Source organism: Haliaeetus albicilla, chromosome 9, assembly GCF_947461875.1.
Source record: "Haliaeetus albicilla chromosome 9, bHalAlb1.1, whole genome shotgun sequence".
Lineage (NCBI taxonomy): Eukaryota > Metazoa > Chordata > Aves > Accipitriformes > Accipitridae > Haliaeetus > Haliaeetus albicilla.
Genome location: NC_091491.1, coordinates 33493769 through 33517190, shown reverse-complemented (window position 1 = coordinate 33517190; position 23422 = coordinate 33493769). Strand labels below are relative to the sequence as shown.

The following is a 23422-nucleotide window of genomic DNA, read 5'->3' as shown; positions in this document are numbered from 1 at the left end:
GCCTCGCGGGCCGCGGCGGGCTGCTGGCATGTGCCGCGCACACGGCGCCGTGTCACCTGCCTTCCCCGGTCCCCGTCACACCGGGACCCCTGCGCCCACCACCCACCTCCGTGCCAGCCCCCTCGGTGCCACGTCCGGGCTGGCACCCCCCGCCCAAACGAGGCGCAGGGTCCCCGCTGCCACGTCTCGCCCGAGCCGGGGAAAAATCGGTTCAGGCAAGCTGGTGGTGGTCTCATTGGGGGGCCGGGGGGGACAGGGCTGAACTCTCGACCCCGCGCTGGCGGATCCCGACCAGATGCCAGGCGTGCGGGCGTCCTGCAGCGCCCGACGTTCGAGCCGCCCCCAGCCCTGCCAGACCCCCCCCGTTCCCCTCACGGTTCATCGGCAGGCCACGGGTGATGGCCGTCGCCCGTTCCTCCCCGACGTGGCTGGCGTGGGAGGGGGAAGGAGCCGGCGGGGGCTGCAGCTCCCCAGCCCCATCGCTGGCTGAGCCTGCGCAGCTCATGACACTGATGCCCAGCTGCAGCCGGGGTGCGGGGGTGAAGCCCCTCTGTCCCACGCCTTGGGTGGGGGGTGACGGGGTGCGAGACCCTCGGGGGGAAGCTCGGACCTCCCCACGCGTGGGGCCGCTGGCTGGGGCCCGCCCGTGGCCGTGGGCGACGCGGTAGCGTGCGGGGCTCCGCGCGGTGCCATCCGCGGCCTCGCAGCTCCCCCTGCCGGCACCCGGCCGGCCGGGCCAGGCCCCCCCCCCCCCCCCCCCGCGGCACAGGCCCCCCCAGAGGGGTCCAAGGACACGAGACCCCCGGTGACAGGCTCTGCGGGTCCCCCCGGGGCCAGCCCACAGCAGCGCGGCCACACCAGGGGCCCTGGCAGTCCCCCACTTGCAGTGCACCCCCCTCTGCAGCGCACCCCCCCCTGCAGTGCACCCCCCCCTGCAATGCACCCCCCCCGCAATGCCCCCCCATTGCAATACGCCCCCATCGCAATACGCCCCCCCATTGCATTCCCCCCCCATCGCGATCCCCCCCCCGATTGCAATGCACCTCCACTGCAGTGCGCCCACACCCCACTGCAATGCCCCCCCCATCTCACCGCCCCCCTTTGCAATGCCCCCCCCCCCTCCCAGAACCGCAGCTCCCCCCAGCCGCACTGCCCCCGCCAGCCCCTGCTCCGGGGGTGCCAGCTCATTGAGCCAGCTGGGAATCTGGAGCGGCCCGGGTGCTCGGCGCTGCACAGAGGCCCCCGCCAGCGGGGCGGCCCGGGTGGGGTGCATTCCACGAGGGGGGGGGAGTAGGGGGGGGGCGGGGGGGGGCGGAGCCGGCGAGCACTAGGACCGCACGGACACCCGCCGCCGGTCGGCAGTAGTGCGCAGGCGCGGGAATCGCCCCGCCCACCCCCGAGGCTACTTCCGCTCCGCGGCGGAAAGGCGCCCGCCTGGCTGTCCGTGGCGGAAGTGAGGGCGCGTCATCGGCAGGGCGCTGGGCGGGAGCGGGACGCGGAGTCGGCGCCATGGCCGGGATCCTCTTCGAGGACATCTTCGACGTCAAGGACATCGACCCCGAGGGCAAGAAGTTCGACCGTGGTGAGTGGGGCCCCGGCGCCGCCCGGCCCCGGCTGCTCCCTGCCGGGTTCCAGCCCGGGCCTGCGCCGCCTCAGGCCGGAGCGGCTCGGCGCTGCCCTCCCGCGGCGCGGGGGTCTTCTACCCTCCCTCAGCCCGGCCTGTCCCGCTCCCCCCGCTGCCCTTCCCGCCGGCGGGGGCCCCTGTCCCCTCGCCGTCGTCCGGCACCGACCCGACCGTATGTTGCCGCACCCCGGTGCGCCCTGCTTCCCCAGCCCGGCTTCTGTGCCCCTCCATACCCCCGCGACCCCGGTACGCTCCATTCCCCACCCCACCGTGTTCCTCTGCCTGCCTGTGCGCACCTTAGTCTGCTCCTGGGCTCTGGCATCCATCCCCCAAACCCTGTGTGCCCCTTCCTCACAAACAGTTCGGGTGCCAGCCTGGGGTGGGGACAAGAATGGCCTGGCCCTGGGACCCTGCTCCTACCCAGCCCCTGGGGGTCTTCGCTGTCTTTGTCGCTGACTCTGCTGCTCTTCTCAGTATCCCGCCTGCACTGTGAGAGCGAGTCCTTCAAGATGGACCTCATCCTGGACGTGAACATCCAGATCTACCCCGTGGACCTGGGTAGGCTATCGGGCCTCTAGTTCAGAGTGTGCTAGGCCTGAGCCAGTGTCAGCTTGGGTGGGTAAGCTTAGAGAGGCGCATGCTGGTGCTTGGAGGAGGGGGACTGAATTTGCTGCAAACAAGGAGTGAGCTGTCTCAGACTTCCTTGGGCCCCTGTGCTGTCCCCAGGTGGCAGGAGGTACTAGGCACTCTCAGTGTGCTGGAGCTGAGCTGGATTCTGGTTTGCCTCACTATGTGTTGGGATTCATCTCTGGCCTGTTTCCCAGAGATGCTGTCTAGTGAAACTGCCTCAGTTGGTGGTAACCAAGCCTTGAGGGAGACCTTTTGAAATGAGCTTCTGTGGCCTAATATACTAAACAGGTGGAAAGGAGAGTCTTACCCTCAATGAAGTACAGAAGGGCTGGAACTGTTACTGCAGGGTCTCGCCCATCTGCCCAGGGTCCAGCCAAGCCCTCTGGAACTCTCCCTGTGAATCTCTTGCTGTGTCCCATGAAAACACCAGCAGTGGTGTGCTGGTGGCTCTGGTTTCCTCCACAGTGGTGACCAATGTCTGTGGGGAATCCGGAGACAGAGGATCTAGAGCAATCTTTTCCGCGTTCCCCGCAATCATGTTGGAGGACTGAAGGCAGGGACGGGGCTTTGTGCTAAACCTGCCAGGGCAGCTCCTTGCCACCACCCTGAGATCTGCTGTGGCCGCTGCTGCTGTTCTGGCTGTGCCCCCCCACTTTCTCACCACTCCTCTGCCCTCTCTTCCCAGGGGACAAATTCCGCCTGGTCATCGCCAGCACCTTGTATGAAGATGGCACTCTAGATGATGGCGAGTATAACCCCACGGATGACAGGCCATCCAGGTATGGGGTCCAGCCGGGACCCATGTGGGGGTGGATGAGGGAAAAGGTGAAGTGCTGGGGGGCTGTGAGAAACCTTCTCCCAAAGGACATTCAGCAGGGGGAACACCTGGGTTTGACTCTTCTCTGAACTCCCACCATCTTGTCGCAGGGCAGACCAGTTCGAGTATGTGATGTACGGCAAGGTGTACAGGATTGAAGGGGATGAAACCTCCACAGAGGCAGCCACACGCCTGTGAGTGCCTGTCTGCAGGAGTGGGGGGACACGGTGCTCTGGGGTGGTGTGGGGGAGGCACCAGGATCTCAGTCTGGGTCTCCCATGGGATTCCCTGCTCTCACTGCTCCTCTCCTCCTGCCCCAGCTCTGCCTACGTGTCCTACGGGGGACTGCTCATGCGGCTGCAGGGGGATGCAAACAACCTGCATGGCTTTGAAGTGGACTCTCGAGTTTACCTGCTGATGAAGAAGCTGGCCTTCTAGGAGACCTCCTGCCTCCATGGGCTGCCCCAGAGACGTTCTGCTGGCGAGCAAACAGGAACTCTGCGACCCCAAATTCTGCCCCAGCATCCACACTGCCTGTCCCTTCCAGAACTGGGGAGGAGGGAGCAGTCCCTCTCCTCATCCCGGCCTCTTCTGACTCCTTCTGGGATCTGCAGTCACCTCCTGCATGGAGAGAGGTGCCTGACAGCCGAGTGGAGACTGCACTGGGTACTCCATGGTCCTGCCTGCTGGGCGTCTCCTCACCTCTGCCTTCCTGTGCTTCAAGAGCAGGCGAGGCCCCGGCTCTGGCCAGGGGCAGCTGGACTGGGACAGCGCCTGTCTGCCTTGGGGCTGGGGACAGCTTCCTAAGGAGCCATCCTGAGGCAGGCCAGGCTTGTTCTTGATTAAACTGAGATGTTTTTTCTAGATCTGGCTCTGCTGGCTGGGAGATGAGGCTGGCAGGGAGCGGGTACACATGCGTGGGGAGCAAAGGGGGCTCACACCACTTTCCCAAAGGACGTACAGTCCAAACCTGCCTTGGGCTCTTCTCTGCTGCCCTGCTGGGCATGGTGCATGCTAAGGCTAGGGAGGGGCAGGTGGGTGTAGAGGGTGAGGAGTGGTAGCTCATGTCCCCAAGTGGGGTCTGGTGCCTGACAGAGCCCGCCTGCCCTGCCAAGCTGGCGGCTGCCGTGGGAGGGAGCTGGGTGCTGGAGAGAGACCCGGAGCACATCTCTGAGGGGCTGCCTCTGATGGAGGCCCCTGGGAATGTGTGGTCCCCCTGCCCAGGGCCACAGCAGAGGAGAAAAGGAGGATCCAAAAGACTCTTTAGAAAAATAGCTCTTTAATCATAAAGCATTCACAGTAGAGGTGCCTGCCTGGGTGGGAGCAGGGCCTGTGCCTGCTGGCGCAGGGGTGTTGGCGCATTCTGCCTCTGTGGGTTGTGCAGTTGCTGAAGGCTTGAGGAACAGGAGCCAACCTTTTCCCTGCAGGCACCTTCCTGGGCACCCAGAGCACAGCTCAGTGTCCGGCAGGTTTTCTCTGACCTGGGATCAGGGTGAACTCTGTGCACAGCCTCACTGGGCCCTCCACTGAGGGTCTCTGCCACCTTCCTGGCTTTGCTTGCACAAGTCCTTGGCCAGGTCATGGAAGAAGAAGCGCAGCTTGCCCTGCACTAGCTGCCGGTAGGTGAGGAAAATGCTGGTGACGTGGGTCTGCTCCACAGAGTGCATGGAGCAGCCTGGCTCCCAGGGTCCTGCCTGAGGGGCGAGAGCAGGACAAGAGGGGTGACAAATGCTGTTGTACCCAGCCCAGCGCAGCTGGTGCCTGCACCAGGGTGATCTGGCTCACATGGGGAGGTCTCACCTCCCAGCTGAAGGTCTGCAGGAGCAGGAGGAAGGAGTTGGTGTGTCGGTAAAGCTGGCTCAGCTGCCTGGCCCCGCACTCCTGGGTCACCTGGCCCTGGGCCTCTACCACGGCACCCACCAGCAGTGCCAGGTCGCACAGGATCTCCTGCCGCTTGGTCTCATTCTGGGAGAACAGGCAGTGAGCAGGCTGACCCCTGGCCCCAATTCATTCCTATGCCCACCCTAGGTCTGGATGCGGTCCTCAACCCCCCTGTGCCACCAGGTGTGCCCACAGGCATCTTGTTTGGCATTTTTGGTGCCTGTGCCAACCTGGGGACTCCTCCAGCCCCATGGGCACCCCAGTGCCAGCACCATCCTCCCAGCCTTTCTCACCGATTTGGATTTCCACTGCTGGAGGCTGAAGTCCACCAAGGGCAGCACCATGGGGCAGTTGAGTGTGGGCAGTGCCTGGCACTGGCCCTAGAGGGGAGAGGAGATGCTGAGGTGAGATACCAGGAGCTGTGCCTCTCCCCGGCCTTGGGTTTAGGGTGGAGGGGGACTGTATTCTCACCGCTTTCTTCTCCATGTCCTTGGCCTCCCCGATGTACTTCTGGATGAGTCTGTTGTCGCAGACCAGCCGTGTTAGGTTGGCATGGCCCTCTTCCATGTGCAGGAGGAAGGATGTGAGGAGGAGCAGTCCTGCAGGAGGCGGGGTTACCTTGGGTACCATGCCACCCTCCCTGGGCAGCTCCAGCCCAGGACCATGCCTGCAGCAGCAAGCCCTTGCCTCAGCCTGTTGGTGCCCTTGATGGCCCTGTGGTGGGCACACAGCAGGAGGTCTAGGGGGGCAGAGGAGAGCCTGGTGCTGCCCTCCGGTCAGTCAGCACAGGGGCCTGGCGCTCGCTGGGGAGAGCCGTTTCCCTGCTGTACCGAAAGGCAGGTGGTGTGCGCCAAGGGGCCGTGCAGCTGCGTCTGTGCCAGGTTTTTTGGCTCCTCTGCAGACTGGGCTGCAGGCGAGGAGCAGAGCCACGCTCCCTATGCAGACCGGGGCCAGCCCTCCTGATCTGTGCCAGGAGCAGCTCCGGCTATTACGTGCACTTCGGGGAATCCCTGCCTGCAGCATCCCGCAGCCTCCGTCTGCTCCTTGCCGCTGCTCCGGCCAAGGGCTCGCCTGCCAGCACTGCCTTCCCCAGCACCGCTGGCACGCTGCTGCTCTGAATGCCTCTCGGCCGGGTGGCTGCTGTGCCCGATGACCGCCCATCCTGGTGATGGGCATCTCCTCTCCAAAGGCCCTCTGAGCATCCGCCTGCCTCGCTGCCCACCTTGGCACCGCACCTCTCCCCAAAAGCCCTCGGTGTAGCCCGTTTCCCTAGGACAGGCTCGGAGAGATGCTTGGCTGCCCTTGTGTGCTGGTAGCAGCCAGGTCCAACCAAACCAGAGCCACCCTTGGGGTTTGCTACCTACATGTGGGTCTCCATCTCTTGGAGTCCCCGTGCGGTGGACACTCTGGCCGTGGTGCCGGCTGCCAACGCAGCGCCCCTTCCCGCTTGCTCCCGTCCCCCCTTTTAGCCGCGCACTCACTGTTCAGCTCCATGCTCAGCTGGGGGCTTCGGCCCTGCATCTTCCACCCTGGGGCCAGCGGCTGCTCCCCGGCTCCCGTCCCCCTTCCATGGAGGACGGCGGTGATGCGGGCTCCCCGTGAGCCGCCCGGCCGGGTTGGAGGGCCAGGGGCCAGGAGTGCCCCCGGGGCAGCACAGCACGGCTCTCCGGCTCTGGCCGGAGCCCGGCCGCCCAGCGCGATTTCCTGTTGTGTCGCCGCTGACCTTCGAGCAAAATCGCAGCGGGGGCCCTGGGCCCGGGGGACGGCTTCCTGCCTCCGGCCGCTTCCTCCCTTGGCTCGGGGCGCGGGAAGGGCGTCCCCGGGCGCCCTCCGGGACTGCTCACCTGCCCACTGGCCTGAGCGCTCGGCTGCCAGGGCCTCGGTGGTCAGCGCCTTGGCCGTGCCCGTCCAGGGGGTGAGGTGGCACCGGTACCTGCAGGAGAGATGGCATCAGCGACCCTGTGCTGGGTGGCCCTGGAACTATCAGCCCTGATGGGGTCCTGCTCCTGGCTGCGGCAGCCAGGCATGAAGGCCACCAAAAATCCTCGTCCAGAGGTGGGCTCCAACCCTGTTGACCTTCACCCAGAGATGGGCTCCAATCCTGTTGACCTTCACCAACCCTGGTGACCATCGCCCAGAGGTGGGCTCCAGCTCCAGTGATCCTTGCCCAGAGGTGGACCCCAAGCCCAGTGACCCTTGCCCAGAGGTGGGCTCCAACCCCTGCATCTGTCACCCAGAGGCAACTCAGGGAAGTGGAGATCCCTGGCATGGCTGTGGTGCACGGTGACCTCTCCGAGCTGGGGAGGGTGATGGAGCACAGGGGTTTGGCTGGCGTGCGGCCCCCAGGGCTGTTTCACCAGGGGTATTGGTTGGGGCTGAGGCAGGTGAAGCACCCACAGATGCCCCCTCCCTGGGTAGGAGAAACACTGGGGGTCTCTCCAGCACCAGGCCCTGGCATGGCCATGACACCCCCCTGGCAAAGCCAGCCCTTCCCAGGGCACTCTGGCTGCTGGGGGGGTGCACCCACCTATACCCGTGTATGCATGCACGTGTGTGTCCGTATGGCACACGTGTACACGCCCCCCACATGCACCCTCAGACCTACATGTGCACACGCGCACTTCCTGCGGCACACATCGGGGTGCACGCTTGGATAACCCCTGGGGCAGGGCAGCCCCCCACATGCTTCCCTTTGGGGGCGACCCCCCCCCCAGCCCACATCCTCTTGCCCCCGGTCTCCCCGCAGCCTGCATGCTTCCTTCTCACACCCCTGCTCTCGCACACTCTCGCATGCTCCCACCCCTGTCCCTGCGGCCGGCGGTTCCCGGCAGCGCCTGGCCGGGTGACAACAGGCAGAGTAAACACCTCAGCCCCATTCCGCCTGCCCCATGCCCCGCTTGGCCCGTGGCAACCCACCTTGCAGGTTGCGGGGTGCCTGGACGGGAGGGTCCGGCGGGTGCCACGGCTCCGGGGACGAGGCTGGCAGCCCGGCTCGCTTGGGGCACAGCTGGCGGTGGTGGGAGCCGCGAGCACCGGGGTCAAACACCGCCAGGCTTCCCCCGCACAGCCGTGCTCCGTCTGTGCGGACGTGACAAGCTGCAAATGCGCCCTCCAGCACCCTCAGCCCCTCTGCCAGCACTGGCCCTGCTCCCGCCACCGGCCCCGTGCCAGTCGCAGCCGTTCCCCGGGTCCCTGTCCCTCCCTGGGTGCAAAACCATCGACGATGCCAGGCTGGAGAGCTGTGGTGCCCCGCGCTCCCTGCTTGCCCTCGTAATTAGGCAAATGAACCCATCAGGGAAAACCAGAGGGCAGCTGGAAACTGGAGGTCTGCTGGACTCCAGTGGGCACTGAGGCACCCCAAGGTGCCTACAGTAGTCCCTTCACTCCAAAACGCTCATTTGCAGCTGCGACAGAAGCTGGCAGGCAGCTGGAGCCCATGCCTGTGGGCAGCCTGGTATTCTCCTGCTGGAAACGGCAATGCCAGCATTTGCTGTCCGTGCCGGGCGGGGGGGCAGAGGGGGATGTGGGGGGGAGCCCCTGCTGCTGGCCCACCGCGTTCCCACCAGCCCAAATCCAGGGATGGCTCCACGCGTGCCGTGGAGGAAGGGGGTTTGGGGGCAGTGAGTGACTCTCAGGGACCCCAGAGGGGCATGGGGGGCTCCGGCCGAGGCGGGCAGGGCTCTGGCAGGGGGCAGGAAGCCAGGTGGGGGCCGCAGGGCTGTGCAGCTGGCCGGATCCCAGTGCCAAGTTTCCCACCTCTCTTTACAGGGTGCAAAGTGCCGGGAATCCCACTGCGGGGGGGCCAGCCGTTCGCACCCACTTCGCCAAGGTGATGAGGGCAGCCGGAGGTGCCAGGCGGCCGAGGGGGGGGCGGGGGTGGGGGGGAGACCGTGGACGGGTGGCACAGCTGCTGTCCCCGCAGGCCACCCAGATGTGCTCAGTGGGCACCCCCAGGATGTCAGTGCAAGGCAGGGGGGGCACGGGAAGCAAACCTGGGCTTCCAGGGCCAGGGAGGGGGCTCCCAGCCCCCTTTGAAGCCCCCATAAAAGGGTCCAGCATAAAGGGAGGAGAAAGTCAAAGGAACAAAGAGAGCGGCTAATCCCGGCGTGAGCAAACAGCCCCGTTTGCTCATGGCCCAGCTGGCCCCGGGGCCAGGGAAAGGAGCACAGTGGGGCTCTGGAGGTGCCAGGCGGGGGGGGGGGGACCCTCTACCTGGGCTGGCCCCTGTCCTCAAGCTCGGGCAGCCCCCAGGAGCTGGGTGCTCCTTACCCCCTCCGGGCCTTTTTTTTTACATTTGCAAATTGCCAATAAACATCCGTGGGCAAATCCTGCTCCCCACACCCTCCGCACCCCACACCACTCCCCCGGCAGCTGGTCCCAGGAAAGCACCATGGTGCTGCTGGGTGAAGGGGCTTGCAAGGGGCACCCTAGCTGGCGTGTGGCAGCTCAGGGGGTGAAGGCTGGCAGGGTTTTCCCCACCTTTCCCAATTCCCAGCTGGCCACGCACTGCCCGGCACCCCGGCACAAAGCCCTGGCTGCTGCCCAGAGGATGCCCATGGGCAAACCCTCCAGCTGCTGCCTTGCACCAAGGCACCTTGTGCCGGTGGCCCCGCTGGCATCTGGGGCGATCGCACCATGTCCCCTTTCCCCATCCTGCTCCTCGGCCCAGCTCTCCACCCTGACAGGGGGGTGCCAGGAGGGCACCTCGCCCCTCTCCCTCCATCCTTCAGGGTGGTGAAGGGGTTAATGCCAGGCGGCGGAGCCGCAGGTGGGCGCAAGAATGAAATTCCTTCTCGCCGTCCTGCGAAGTCTGGGCACAAATATTTGCCTGCATGTCCGGTGGGGAGGGGGGGAGACCACCATCGCTCTGGGAGCTTGCTAATCCCCATGCCAAACACGGCCCCCCCATGCCCTGCATGCCCCCCACCTTCCTCCTGCCGGGGTCACCCCGCAAGGCCTTTGAGGAGGGGACATTTGGGGCCAGGGGGACAGCAGCACCCTGGGTGCTCCTATAAGCAGGGAGCTCCGTGGAATTGACGGGGCACCTGGAGCAGGCACAGCCGGGATCTGCTTGGCGTGTCAGACAAGGCTGCTTTGGGGTCTCCATCCCGTTCCCCATGCAGCAGGCCGGGATGAAGGCGAGAGTCCCTGCCATGCCGGCAACGCGCCCTCCGTAATAAACTCCATGTGTTTGCAGACAGAAAACAGCCACTTTCCCCCCCACCATCACCCCCCCCAAGCTGCATCCCCCTCCCCGTACCTGCCACCCCCAAAACCCCCTCCATCCCCAGACCCCCCTGGCCTTCGTCTGGGGCGGCCCAGCCCTGCAAGCCGCCTACCAGTTGTGCAAATATTGCCGGAACGGCTGTAATCCCTGTGTCCAACGTGAATTATGAGATATTTCCACCCATTACGACAGCCCCCCCCCCCCCCGCCCCGCCGCGTGTGTGCAAGGCCGGGGGGATTAGTCACGGGGCAAGCCGCGCTCGGCACAAAGCTTTGGGGAGGCCGGCGGCTCTCTGCACCCCGTGCCGAGGCGGGTCGGTCGAGGGGGGGCTTTTTTTGGAGAGAGGGGGTGCCCCCCACGCCTTCCCGGCTCCGGGCTCACGCCTGGCATGGGGGCAAGGAGGGGGTGTCGCGGTGCCCGGGAGGCTGTGGGAAGGAGGGGGGGAGCCGGGGCGTGCGGTTTCGCCTCGACCCCATCCCCGGGGAGCAGAGGCTCCTTCCTGCCGCCCCGAGCCCGGCTCATGTTCAAAGCCACGAGCAGGCAGCAGCTAATGAGGCCAGACAATAGGGAGCTGCGTGGGGCAAGAGCGCTGGCGAGGGCCCGCTGCGACGTCCCCATGCCAGGCACGGCACGGCTGCGGCACCACGGCCCGCCAGGACCCGGCGAGGGACCCTCGCTGCCGGGCAGGGCACGTGCCCTCGAAGCCCCGGCAGCGCTGCGGGCTGTTTCGCAGGGCGTCGTCGGGGCATCCCACCCGCGCTGTGCCGGGACAGCACCCCACGGGGCCACCGCCTCCCCACCCAGGGGCAAGTTGGGCGCTCGCTCCGGGTAGAGGTGCCAGAGGGGTGTGGGTGCCAGGCGGGGTGGCCAGGGCTGCCGACGGCCGGCCGGCTTCATCCCCGTGCGGCTCCAGCTGCCCGCAGCCGGCAACCCCGTTGGGGCTATGCCGGCGCCAGGCCCCGGCTCCGGAGAGCCTCAGAGCCGCCTTTGTGCAGGGCGCTGCCGGCACACATGTGCGGGTGCTGGGAAGCAGCTGGCGGGACTGGGACCCTTTCCCAGTGCCGCCCCCGGCTGGCGCCACCCCCTCCCCGCCAGCACAGGGACCCCCGAGGCGCCCGCCGGTTCTGGCACGCTGCCCTTTGCCCCTCGCCTGGGGGCACCCCTTGGCATTTCCAAGGGCGGCCAGGGCTGTGGATGAGGGATGCCCAGGCACGGCTGGGGCACTCGTTTCGTCCCTGCCCTTGTGCCCTCGCTGCAATGGCGATGCCCCCTCCCCGGGCAGGGACGCCTGTCATCCTCCTGCCTTGCCGGGCCCCATGCCAGCATACCAGCCTGGTCCCAGCCTGGCAGCGCCGGGACACCCTTGCAGCCCCCCTCTCCCTCATGCTGCCATCCCGTGCCTCAGTTTCCCCCATGCCGATGGCCGCAGCCAGGCAGGTTCCCGGTCTCTCCTTCCTTTCCCTGGGAAGAGGGAGGGAGCTTCCCCCCACCGATTCCCCGCGTCCCGTGGCCGAGCCAGGAGACTGTGACGAGCTCTGGGTGTGCGGAGCCAGCGCCGGATTCCTGGCACCAGCGGGGCGGCCGGGAGCCATCGCCCGCCTCCTCCCTGCTCGGCCCCGCTCGCGTCCCACCGTCCCCCAGGGCTGCTGCCGGGCCGCAGCGGGCACCGCACGGTGACGCTGGCACAGCCACGCAGACCCCAGCCCTCCCCTGCCCACCACACTGCCAGATCCCAGGCCAGCGGGGACACCGGGAGAGAGGAGAGGGGACAGGTCAGTGGAACTGCTGGCGACAGCGGGGAGGGCATGGGGCTGGGGGTTGCCATGCTGCTGGGCATGGTCCCCGCTTGCAGAAAGTGCTTGCGAGCAGCAGGGCGTCAGGCACGGCCATGCCCGGGGGATGCCCGGGGCCCTGGCAGCGTCCCAGCCCTGGTGATGCCAGTGGGCAGTCCCGCCGGGGGAAGCCCAGCTGCTCCTCGCTGCCTCATGCCAGTGCCAGCTCCTGCCACGGGGCAGATCCCCGGCACAGCCAAGCCCCCGTGCCCCACTGCCCTCCCTGGGAGAGGTGCCCACTGCACAGGGACACATGCCAATCCGGGGCAGGGAATGGTATGGGGTGGCCGCAGGCGAGCCGAGGATGGGCAACCCCATGCAGGCTGGTACTGGGGGCACCGGGCGGTGGGCTGCAGCCCCCCCAGCCGCTCGCCAGGCCGCGGGGAGGCCCAGGAGGAGCCTTCTGGGGAGGCAGGGGCCTGTTGTGCTCCAGCTGTGCCGTGTTTCCCTAGCTACACCGCACAGCTGGCCGGGTGTTTGTACCGCCCGGAGTTGATTTTGGCAGCCCCGCACTTCCCCCTCCTCCCCTCCCCACCCGCCTTCCCCTCTCTGGGCGCCCGCCCGCCACGCACCCGCCACCCCTCGCTGCCACCCTTGGCAGGGGTGGCATGGCAGGGACACGGGTGGCACATGCTGGCCTCCCTCTCCACCGGCCCCCCTCCTCGCAGTGTGTGCCTCAGTTTCCCCAGCTGGATGATGCTCTCCCCAGGCTTTTCCATGGTGTCTGCTCACTACCCACCGCTGCCACCCTCGCCAGCCTGGGCACATGTGGATGAAGAGTGGGACCGGTGCTGGGTGCTGCTCTCTCAGCCTCTTCCACGGCTGCCCCCTTCCCTCCCCGAGCAAGGGAACCCAAGCATCTGGGCTCCTGTCCCCTTGCAGCCACTGTCACTGGTGGGCAGAAGCCCAGGGTCCCGCTCTGGAGCCTTTCTCTGCCTGGGGTGGGCAGCAGCCGGAGGGATTTGGGGATGTTGAGGGCACAAGTTGTGGGGTGCGTGTGACTTTGCAGAGTGCGGTGTGGATTTGGGGGGGGGGGCATGCTTTGGTGGCCCATGGTCAGGGGTGCCAAGTGGATGGAGGATCTGCATGTCCTGGGGAGGGACTGGCTGCGGGGGAGAGGTCTGCAGGGGGTCCATGCACCACGGGGGACTGTGTGGATGGACGGTGTCCTGCAGTGCCCTGTGTCCTGGGGCGTCAAGCGGCCTGGGAGGGGACTGCGTGGGTGGAAGAATCCCCAGGATATCCCATGCCTGGGTGGGGCCCAATGAGCCCCAGAAGGGCTCATGCCTGAAGGTGGGCTGTGTAGATGGGGAGCCCCCAGGATGCCCCATGCCCAGGAGATGCCCCATGCCAGGGGAGAGAATATGGATTGTGGAGGGGGGGCGTTTGAATGGGGGTGCCCCACAAATGCCTTATTCCTGGGTGGGCTTATGTGGACAGGGGACTCCTGGGAGCAGGGTCATCATGTCCTGGGGAAGCATGTGGATGGGGGCATACGCAGGATGTCCAGTGCCCAGGAACACCCCAAGCTCTATGGATGGTGGTGGAGGTGTCCCCACAGTGCCCTGTGTCCCGGTGGGTGTTCTGTGGATTGGGGGGGGGGGGGGTCTCCCCAAGATGCCCAGCCCCTGGGGGTGCCCTGTGCCCTGAGGGAGGAGGGGATGTGGTTGAAGGCATCCCTCGGGTACCCCATGCCCTGGGGCTGACATGTGAGTGGGGATGCTCTGCACCCGGGGGTTCCCCGTGCCCGGGGGAAGGTAGACAATGGATAGGGGGGGTCCCCCAGGACACCCCGAGTCCGGGGGTACCCCGTGCCCCGCGAGACAGCTGGGTGCCCCAGGACGGCCCGTGCCCGGCGGGGGCGGCGTGGCCAGGACCCGGGCTGGCGGCGGGGCGAGGGGGGGGCCGTGTGTGGGGGGGGGGTGGGTGGGTGTCAGAGCGCGACGGGGGCGCGTCCTCCCCCCACCCCCCCAACCCCCCCCCCCCCCCGACCGGCCGCTGCCTGCGCCTCATTAGCGGGGCCTTTGTTTGCACAGGGCTCGCAGCTCCCGCTTGCCCATGCCGCCGCCTATAAAGCGGAGCCGGAGCCGGCGGCCGGGCAGAGGCGGCGGCAGCGACAGGCAGCAGCGCCCGGCCCCCCCTCCCCGCCCCCGGCCGCCTGCCTGCCCCGGCCGGCCGGCACCATGCGCGCCGCCCTGCTGCCGGCGCTGCCGCTGCTGCTGCTGCTCGCCCCGCTCCTGCCCGGCCGCGCCGCCCGCCCCAAGCTCGCCCTGCCCATCCGGCCCGACACGGACCCGCTGCCCCCCGGGGGGGCGGCAGGTAGGACTTGTGTCCCCCCCCCCTCCCTCCTCCGGCTTCCCTCCCCCCCGCACCCCCTCCCTCCCCGCTCCCGGTACCCCCCGTCCTATACAAACCGCTGCCCGCACCCCCGCTTCGTGCGACCCCCCCCCCCACCACCCGCACCCAGTCCTTGCACCGCATGTCTGCACCCCCCCTCCCCTTCTTCTTGCACCCTACATCCCGCTCCGGGCCTCCCCCCGCCCCCCTCCGCCTCCCGCGGCTGGCCGGCACCGGGAGCGGCACCGGGAGCGGGACCGGGAGCGGGAGCGGCCGCCGTGCCCAGCGGGTGGCGGGGCGGTGCCGGCCGCTGTCCGGGGCTGCGGCAGGGGGGTGCCCGCGGCCCGGAGATGACCGGGGGCGGCGGTGGTGGTGGGTGGGTGGCGGGGGGGGTGTCTCCGCAGGCTGCGCCTTCGGGGGGCAATTCTATGCCCTGGAGGAGACGTGGCACCCGGACCTGGGGGAGCCCTTCGGGGTCATGCGCTGCGTTATCTGCCACTGCGAGCCGGTGAGTTGCCCCCGCGCCCCCCCCTTCCCACGGGAGATCCCCCACGATCCGGCCCTGCCGGGGAGGGGGCTGGAGGGAGGTGGGGGGGGAAGTTCGACCCCTTCATTCAATACACGGCCCCCCCTCATGGAAAAGGGAAGCGGGGATCCCTCCGGCCAGCCAGACACCTGGATACCCCCCCCCGCCCCCTCGCCGCGGCAGTGGGGAGGAAAAGGGGGGGGGGTTAAAGGATCAGGCTTCATTCCTCCTCCTCCCCCTCCTCGGGGATGGCCCCCCGGCCCCCTCCCTCCCTCCGAGCAGCCCCCCGAGGCCGGGGCTGGCGGGGCCGCGCACAGCTGGGCAGGGGGCTGGGGGCCGTGGGGAGGGGGCCCGGGCTTGGCTGCCGTACAGGCAGCTGGGGGCTGCGCAAGGTGTCCGGGCTGCCTGAGGAGCCTCCAGATGGGCCAGCATGGGGGGAGCCAGGCTGTGCGGGGAGGGGGGGCACACCTTGGCACGGCTTGGCACGCTTTGGCACGGTTCTCCCGGGCTGTGCGCCCCCCCCACACACACACCCTGCAGCAGAGGAACCGCCGGGGGAAGCCAGCGGGGAAAGTGAACTGCAAGAACATGAAGCAGGACTGCCCCGTGCCCGCCTGCCCCAGGGCCACGCTACTGCCTGGGCACTGCTGCCACACCTGCCCCAAAGGTGAGGGGAGCCCCCCCCTGCACCCACAGGGTCCCCCGTGGGCATGGGAAAGGGAGCACTGTGCACGCACCCTCAAAAAGGGCTGCTCGCTTTGTTATGGAGGGGTGCCTGCGAGGTGCTGGGCAGGGGGAAGCCCTGATGGGCACAGCCGTCCCCAAACCACCCGGGGAGGGGTGCGGAGAGAGGGTGCACAGGGCTAAACACCCTGCCTGTCCATCTGCCAGCGCCCAGCGTGCCCCCCACACCTGAGCGCAGAGCCCCACGGTGATTCACAGGGCACATCTCAGTCTATCTCAGGAGGGGGGATTCATTATTGCCGCCCCCCCGAGCTCTTGGGCACAAGCAGCCTGGTGCAATGGTCTCCTCCTGTGCCCACCCTATCCCAGCCTTGCCAGGCCCCCCAGAGAAGAGCCCCGCACCCCCCTTCGACACCTTCGAGTACTTCCAGGACAAGGAGGACGACCTGGACAAGCCCTACAACGACCGCTCCTACCTGAGCTCCGAGGGGCTGGCCCGTGACGATGCCCGCACAGGTGAGCCACCCACCCGGGTGGGCAGCAGCAGTGTTGGGCACCCCCCCACGCTCCCCGCCATCATCAGCTTCCCTTCCCCAGAGTTTGTGGCCTTGCTGACGAGCGGCCCGGAGCCATGGCACCCCACGTCCAGTGCAGTGGCCAAGGCTCGCTTCACCCTGCTGCGCTCCTACCTGCTATTCTCCATCAGCTACGAGCGGTGAGTCCTGCCCCATGTCCGCTGCCCAGGCTGGCACAGTGGGCATCCCCCTGGAAAAGGGGGGGATGCAGTGGTGCTTGTGCCTCAGTTTCCCTTCCGACATCCCCCCTGCGGTGCCACAGCCTTGCATTGGCAGGGCGAGAGATTTGGGGAGGGGGGCGATGGGCTGGGGGTCTAACCTGGGCGAGTTGCCGGGATTTTGGCACACCCACAGCGCCGGCCAGGCCTCACCCCTTCGCCTCCAGGTCTGGAGTGGGAACAAACGGGAACGGCTCCAGGGCTCCGCGGAGGATGCCGGCGCAGTGAGGCAGAGCACCCCGTGGGCTCTGCCGGCAGGCATCACCGGGGCGCTGTCAACAGGGTTCCCCATCCTCACCATGCCCTCCCCGGATGCCCGCGAGCCTCTCATCTCCCTCCCTCCATCCCGCTCCAGTTTCTTCTGCTCTTCCTTGCTTCCAGGCCCCTTTGCATAGTAAAGTGGTGACTAATTTCCAGCTCCGACCGGGGGAGCCAAACGGAGCCGAAAATGCTCCTAATTTACAGCCAGGCCCAAGCGCTCGGCTCCCAGCGGGTGCTGCCCTGCCGCCTTTCCCGGCGGGGACCCCCCTCCTGCTCGGTGCCAGTTTGGCACCGCTCTGGGGCAGGGGAGCCCAGGGGGCCCGTGCCAAGCTGGCACCCGGTGGGACGTCACCGTTGGGCCAGCCTGGGCATGGGCAGGCAGAGCGTGGCGCTTGGCACCCCAGGGGGATGTCACCCTTCTCTTGCCCACCCCAAATCACTGGGTAACCCCCGTGTGCCCTCCCCAACACACCCCTGTGCCCGGTGCTGAGCAATGGTGGTGCCAGGGGAGTGGGGGGTCCTTCCTCACCCCCTGGGTTCCCGCAGGCTGGGGCGGCCGAGCCGGGTGCGTTTCAGTGACCCTGAGGGCAACGTGCTGTTCGAACACCCCGTGCAGAAGAGCGCTGCCCCCGAGGATGGCATGGTGAGAGGGGCCGGGAGGACAGGGGGGGACACGGTGCCCCTTCCTCCCCCTGCCCAGGTGTACGGTGCCCCCCCGGCCCCTGACCAACCCTACCCTCGCCCGCAGCTCTGCGGGATGTGGAGGACGGTGTCCAAAGCCAACATCCAGCTGCTGCGGGGGGAGCAGCTCCGCGTGTCCCTCATCACCCGGGCGCAGCCCTCCGGAGAGGTCCACGGGCACATCCTCAAGCACCGGGCGCTCTTCGCAGGTAAGTCTGGCTCCCACGTGCCCAGCCGGTGGGTGCCCACTGGGATGCCCCTCACGCCCCCTCTCCCCGCACAGAGACGTTCGGTGCCATCCTGACCTCATCGGACCCCACGCACCTGGGCGCTGGGGGCATGGCCATGCTGACGCTGAGCGACACCGAGAACAACCTGCACTTCATCCTCATGGCCCGAGGGCTGCTGGAGCCTGGTGCCAGGGGTGAGAGTGGGCATGGACACTCTGTGGGGCCTGGCACTGCCGGGGGGGGGGGGCTGTGTAGGGCTGGGGGGGGGGGTCAGTGCATGGCACGTATGTGGTTTGGGATGCGTGGGTCAGCATCTGTGAGGTCGGGGGGATATAGGGGCTCTGCATGGCATGGCGGGGGGGGGGGGTTAAGCTGTGCATAGAGGTTGTTGCACGATTTGGGGTGTGCGTGGGTGTGTGGTGTGTACCTATGGGGGGGGGGTGTGGGGCCAGGGAGTGCTGGAGGTTGTATGGGGTGGGAGTCGGTGCGCAGAAGGATGGGTTTGGGATGTGGGTTGTGCAAGGATCTGGGGGGTGCAGGGGGGAATGGTGGGGGTCATGGGGGGTGCAGGGGTCCAGGCGTGCAGGACAGGGCAGGCAGCTGGCAAGAAAGTGGGGGATCGGGTGCAGGGGTTTGGGGGCAGTGCGCACAGAGGGATGGGTTTGGGGGGCAGAGGGACAGTGGTCGCAGGCCCCTGGTCCAGCGGGTCCAACTCGCTCTGCCATGGCCAGAATCCCCCTGGGTCCCGCTGCGGGTCCGCATCCTGCACCAGGGCCAGACGCTACGGGAGGTCCGCGCCAACATCACCGTGGAGGTAAAGCTGTCTGTTCCCCCACGTGCCCCAGCAGCCACAGTGCCCGCCGTGCCAGGGCTGAGCCGTGCCACTGTGCCCCCCCTCCACTCCGGCAGGACCCTGAATTCGCAGAGGTGCTGAGCGAGCTGTCTGCCCACGAGCTGCAGTGGCTGGTGCAGGGGCAGCTCCGCATCGTGGCCGAGACGGAGGGCCGGCACGCGTGCCAGCTGGCGGGCACCATCACCACCCGCCGCAGCTGTGACAGTGAGCACGGGGCGGGCACCCCGGGGTGCAGGGGGGTGGCCATTCCCCCCCCCCCATGCCAACCTCACACACACTCCCCACCCCGTGCCTCTCTCCCCGGGCTGAAGCCATCCAAAGCGTGCTGTGTGGAGCGGATGCCTTGCTGCCAACCAAGACGGGGGCCGTGGGCTCGGCCAAGCTGGCGCTTCACGAGAATGGCACCCTGGAGTACCAGGTAAGCGGAGGGCACCCGTCTCCCTCCTGGGGTTCCTAGGGGTGTCTCCCCCCACGGCGCTGCCCCTCGGTGCCCTTCCCGCAGGTGCAGGTGGTGGGCACCGCCAGTGAGGTAGTGGGCATCACGCTGGAGACCAAACCCCGGCGGAAGAGCAAGAGGAACGTCCTGTTCGACATGACGCCCAGCTACAAGGATGGGCTGGTGAGCACTGGGTGGCACTGGGGGGGATGGCACGGTGACCTTGTGTGAGTCCCTGTCCCAACCTACGTGGTCTCCCGCCGGTGGCAGGCCCGGGGTGCCTGGCAGAGCCCCAGCGCCCGTGATGCCCACATGCTGCTGCAGAATGAGCTCTTCCTCAATGTGGCCACCAAGGACTGGGCGGAGGGCGAGCTGCGGGGCCAGGTCATCTCCCTGCCCTACAGCGGGCTGCTCGCCCGCTACACAGGTACCCGGGGGGGCACCAGGGGTGGCGATGGGGGTGGTGGGGCAGCCCCCCTGCCCACCACCTCCCATGGCCCCTGTCTGTGCGCAGAGATGCCCGTGGTGCTGGCAGGGCAGCTGGTGTCCCCCCCGGTGGGCAGTGGGGCCGGGGGGCACGCCTGGCTCTCGCTGGATGAGCACTGCCACCTGCACTACGAGATCTCGGTGGCGGGGCTGGGACGCCCGGCCGATGGCACCGTCAGTGCCCACCTCCACGGAGTAGCTGAGCTGGGTGAGATGGGTGCCCGTCCCCACCAGCATAAGCGCCTGCTCAAGGGTTTCTACAGCACCGAGGTGAGATGGGCACCTGGTTGGGGCACCCCACAGCGGGGACCGGGCCAGCGCTCATGCCCCACCACGGTGCCCCTCTCACCCCGGCAGGCTCAGGGGGTGGTGAAGGACCTGGATGCCGACCTGCTGCAGCACCTGGCCCAGGGCACTGCTTTTCTGCAAGTCAGCACCAAAGCCCACCCACACGGGGAGATGCGGGGACGGGTAGGTTTCCACATGGGCACGGCGCCCTTGCTCATCCCCAGCAAAGCTCAGGGTCCCCAGCTGGGTGGCACTGCTCAGAGCAGGGTGAGAAGGGCACAGGGTGGAAGGCATGCCGTGACATCGTCCCAGCAGCCTGGCGTGATGTGTACTGTGGTCGTGGGTGCTTCCTCCACCAGCCCAGACCGTGGAGGGTGGCCGGGCATCGGCATGAAAAGCGGGGTCCCCCAGTGGTGGCAACCTTCCTGCCCGTTGCCCCCCTCCAGGTGCACATCCCCAACCGGTGCCATGCAGGAGGGACCCGCCTGGCCCCAGGGGAGGCCGAGCTCTCTGAGGGTGCCAAGACCAGGGACCTGGAGCAGCTGAAGAAGGACCCCAACTCCTGCTTCTTTGAGGGGCAGCACCGGGCACACGGCACCCGCTGGGCACCTGACTATGACAAGAAGTGCTCCATCTGCAGCTGCCAGGTATGGGCTGGGGGAGGGCAAGCTGGGGGCCAGCACCCGTCAGCAGTACCCCCCTGTAACGAACCCTGTACCTGCTGCCCCCAGAAGCGCACGGTGATCTGTGACCCCATCCTGTGCCAGCCCCTCAACTGTACCCACCAGGTGCACCCCGAGGAGCTGTGCTGCCCTGTCTGCGAAGGTATCTGGGGGCTAGGGGGGTTATGGGGCTGGGGGAGCAGGGAGGTTCCCCGTGGGTAGAAGGCTCTCTGAGCCTCTGCACCCCTTCACGGCCTCCTTTCTTCCTTGCAGAGAGGAAGATGGAGCAGGAGGAGCTGAAGCTGGAGCGGGCACGGGACAGTAGTGAGGGTGAGTCTCAGCGGGCACAGGACGAGGAGGCAGCTCTGTCCCCGTGGCCTCTCTCGCACCCCCGCTCCCCCCATGGGGACTGTGCCCACCTCCTCCTCCTCTCCCAGGCTGCTACTTCGATGGGGACAAGACATGGCGAGGCTCTGGCACCCGCTGGCACCCTGTCGTGCCCCCCTTTGGCCTCATCAAATGTGCCATTTGCACCTGCAAGGTGAGTGTGAGTCCTAGTTCCCCTCTGGACCCCCACCCTGGTTTGGCAGCAGAGCTGCCCTGGCACCCATGGTGGCTGCCCTGAGCTGCCGGGCACCGTAGCAGGAGCTCAAACCAGGGTGGGGGGCGCATGCCTTGTACCAACTGCTTCGTGCCCCCCCTGAGCCCCCCACCCTCTCCACAGGGCACCACGGGCGAAGTGCACTGTGAGAAGGTGCAGTGCCCGCGGCTCACCTGTGCCAACCCTGTGCGCGCCAGCCCCTCTGACTGCTGCAAACAGTGCCCAGGTACCTGCAATCCCCTCCTGCCCTCCACTCTCCAGGCACGGCCATGGCATGCCACCACTGGTGACGCCGTGGGGTGCCCCTGCCACGGTCGGGCAGCCTCCCAGTTCCCTTTCCTGCAGCCCCAGAGAAGAGCGTCCCCGAGCTGTCCGACACCATGCAGGCGGATGGGCCGCGGGCGTGCCGCTTCGGGCGCCGCTGGTACCTCAACAATGAGAGCTGGCACCCCTCCGTGCCCCCCTTCGGAGAAATGAAGTGTATTCTGTGCTGGTGTGTGGTGAGTGTGCCAAGCCTTGGGCGGCACCAGGTGAAGGAGAAGGCAGCCCTGTGCCAGTCCCCAGTGCTTTGGGGATGGGTGGGAGGGCAGCCTGGGGTGGCACCCCAGGGACCCACCGTACCCCTGCCCTGAGGAGCTGCTAGCCCCCCAACCCCCGTGCTCAGCCCCTCTTTCTGCCCCGCAGTCGGGGGAGACACACTGCCAGCGCCAGGAGTGCCCACCGGCCGCCTGCGCCAGCCCTGCCGCGAGGGACAACCCTTGCTGCGCCAAGTGCCGCGGTGAGTGCGAGCGCTCGCGCGTGGGCGCTGCTCCCCGAAACACCCCGCGGTGGCCCACGCACCTCCCCGGCGCCCTTGGCTGCCGAGCCAGGGCTGGGACCAACCCAAGCGCCCTCCTGGCACCCATCATGCCCGTCTCTCAGCCCCGCTTTCCTCCACCGCAGCCCCCGATGCCCCCCCGGATGCACGGGAGAAGGTCCATGATGCCAGAGCGGAGGCATGGAGCCGCTGAGCAGTGACCACTGCCCGGAGCGGGGCGAGCACACAGCGAGGCCAGGCGGCCGTGGGGGGGTCCCCGCCACCCATTGCCCCCGCGCAGGGCGGGGGGCACAGAGGAGCACGGCAGGGTGGATGCGGCCAGGCGCCCAGCCTGGGCACCCCGTCTCAGCCCGGCTGCGATGCTGGGGCTGCCCTGCCCACTTGTGCCAGTGGGCAGCGGCTGGGCTGGTGGAGGCCGGGGCACCCGCTGCCCTCCCCCTCCGAGCCCCCCTGGCCAGCAGGCACAGCGGGCATCGTGCCTACCTTGTACATAGTGTAAAATCCCTCCGGCCCCCATCTTGCTGCGCCCGCACTGGCTCGGCCGGGCTCGTCACATAATTTATGGTGCCCGTGGATGGGGGTCCCGATGTATTTATTAAAACCAGAGCTATTGCCCATCCTCCTCCCCGCCTTTTCCTAGTAGCAGCAGGCACAGCGCTGTGCCCCTGCATCCCAAGCTGGCCTCTGGTGGGATTTGCAGGCCCTTGCCTTGCTGTGTTTGGGGGTGCGTATATTGGGGGGGGGGGTATTTGCGGGGCATGGGACCTGGGAGCTAGTGCCAGGCTGTGGGCACCCCCCATGGGCTTTGGGGTGGTGCTTGTAGGGCGGCACTGGACAGGACCAGAGCAGGGTCTAGTGCCCATGGCCGGGGCTGTGATGCCAGCCCTGCCTGTGTCCATGGCAGAGGCTGCAGACGCAGCGCCTGGCGATGGCGCCTGCTGGCACGGGGACAGCAGGGCTCTGTCCCCCACACCTCTGCGGTGGCACAAAGAGCCCAGCCCGGGGCCCCGAGCCAGCTGACACCCATGGAGGTGCCTGCCTGCAGCACCCACAGCAAGCCGAATGCCTGGGGCTGGATGTGCCATACAGCCACCCACATCTGTGCAGGGCTCCCCCAGTCACCCCAGTACAGCTGCACTGGCCTAAGGCCTCACATGGCTCATGGGGCCCATGGGAGCCCCAGTTCTGCCACCTGCCCTTTGGTCCCCAATGTGGGGGACTGGAGCACCTCTGGGGACATCACTGTGCTGTGCTGGGATACACTGGGATGACTGGGATAGCACCAGGGCTATACTGGAACAGTGCCAGAGCTGTAGGGGAAATAACACTGGGCTCTACTGGGGCAGCACTGAGACACACTGGCACACCACCACCACCATAGTGGGACAGTGTTAGCCTACACCAGGACTGCACCAGCGGTGGCACTGGGAGGATAGCACTGGGGCATACTGGACTGGCCCAGAGCCCTGGGTGCTGAGCCAGGTGTCCTGCCCCGTGCATGCCCAGGGCCACATGGGTGCCCGTGCCAGCAGGGTGGCAGCACCCGTGGCGGCCTTGCAGTGTACTGGTGGCCTGCAGCCGGGCACGCTGGCGGCAGCGGGCAGAGCGTGTGTCCTGGCACAGGGCTGCCCCTCCGGATGAGCGTCCTGGCTGCTGTGGGGCAGTGCCAGGAGCTGACGAGCGAGGAGGGAGCTCCGTGCCCGGGGACACAATGAGCAGGCAGCCCATTTTATCACCTCCCTGCCACAAACTGGTT

The 23422-nt window shown here is 67.6% G+C and overlaps 3 protein-coding genes across 5 annotated transcripts; 2 read left to right on the top strand and 1 right to left on the bottom strand.

Moving 5' to 3' along the window:
• The first annotated feature begins 1414 nt into the window (after nt 1-1414).
• On the top strand, nt 1415-3935 carry POLR2H (RNA polymerase II, I and III subunit H). Its single transcript, XM_069792593.1, has 5 exons — nt 1415-1582; nt 2099-2182; nt 2940-3033; nt 3182-3265; nt 3392-3935. Exons 1-5 carry the CDS (start codon nt 1510-1512, stop codon nt 3507-3509), a joined length of 453 nt encoding a protein of 150 aa, XP_069648694.1. The 5' UTR covers nt 1415-1509; the 3' UTR covers nt 3510-3935.
• A 398-nt stretch (nt 3936-4333) lies between these two features.
• On the bottom strand, nt 4334-9856 carry THPO (thrombopoietin). Its single transcript, XM_069792592.1, has 6 exons — nt 7869-9856; nt 6434-6885; nt 5424-5551; nt 5246-5332; nt 4872-5036; nt 4334-4765 (listed from the first exon to the last, which is right to left on the bottom strand). The coding sequence occupies exons 2-6, from the start codon at nt 6471-6473 to the stop codon at nt 4583-4585; spliced, it is 603 nt and encodes a 200-aa protein (XP_069648693.1). The 5' UTR covers nt 6474-6885; nt 7869-9856; the 3' UTR covers nt 4334-4582.
• Nucleotides 9857-11818: 1962 nt separating this feature from the next.
• On the top strand, nt 11819-22288 carry CHRD (chordin). Of its 3 annotated transcripts, none has more exons than XM_069792590.1 (25): nt 11819-11951; nt 12721-13002; nt 14048-14330; nt 14753-14856; nt 15418-15541; nt 15928-16074; nt 16156-16273; nt 17159-17255; nt 17361-17502; nt 17577-17717; nt 18255-18337; nt 18433-18580; nt 18688-18794; nt 18879-18995; nt 19083-19239; nt 19327-19568; nt 19656-19769; nt 20033-20233; nt 20318-20411; nt 20522-20578; nt 20686-20789; nt 20973-21075; nt 21195-21349; nt 21534-21627; nt 21792-22288. In XM_069792590.1, the coding sequence occupies exons 2-25, from the start codon at nt 12778-12780 to the stop codon at nt 21857-21859; spliced, it is 3225 nt and encodes a 1074-aa protein (XP_069648691.1). In that variant the 5' UTR covers nt 11819-11951; nt 12721-12777; the 3' UTR covers nt 21860-22288. The 3 variants fall into 3 exon arrangements, with proteins under 3 accessions (XP_069648691.1, XP_069648690.1, XP_069648692.1); XM_069792589.1 differs by having other exon boundaries at nt 15415-15541; XM_069792591.1 differs by lacking the exon at nt 12721-13002 and having other exon boundaries at nt 11930-11951; nt 15415-15541.
• The last annotated feature ends 1134 nt before the right edge of the window (nt 22289-23422 follow it).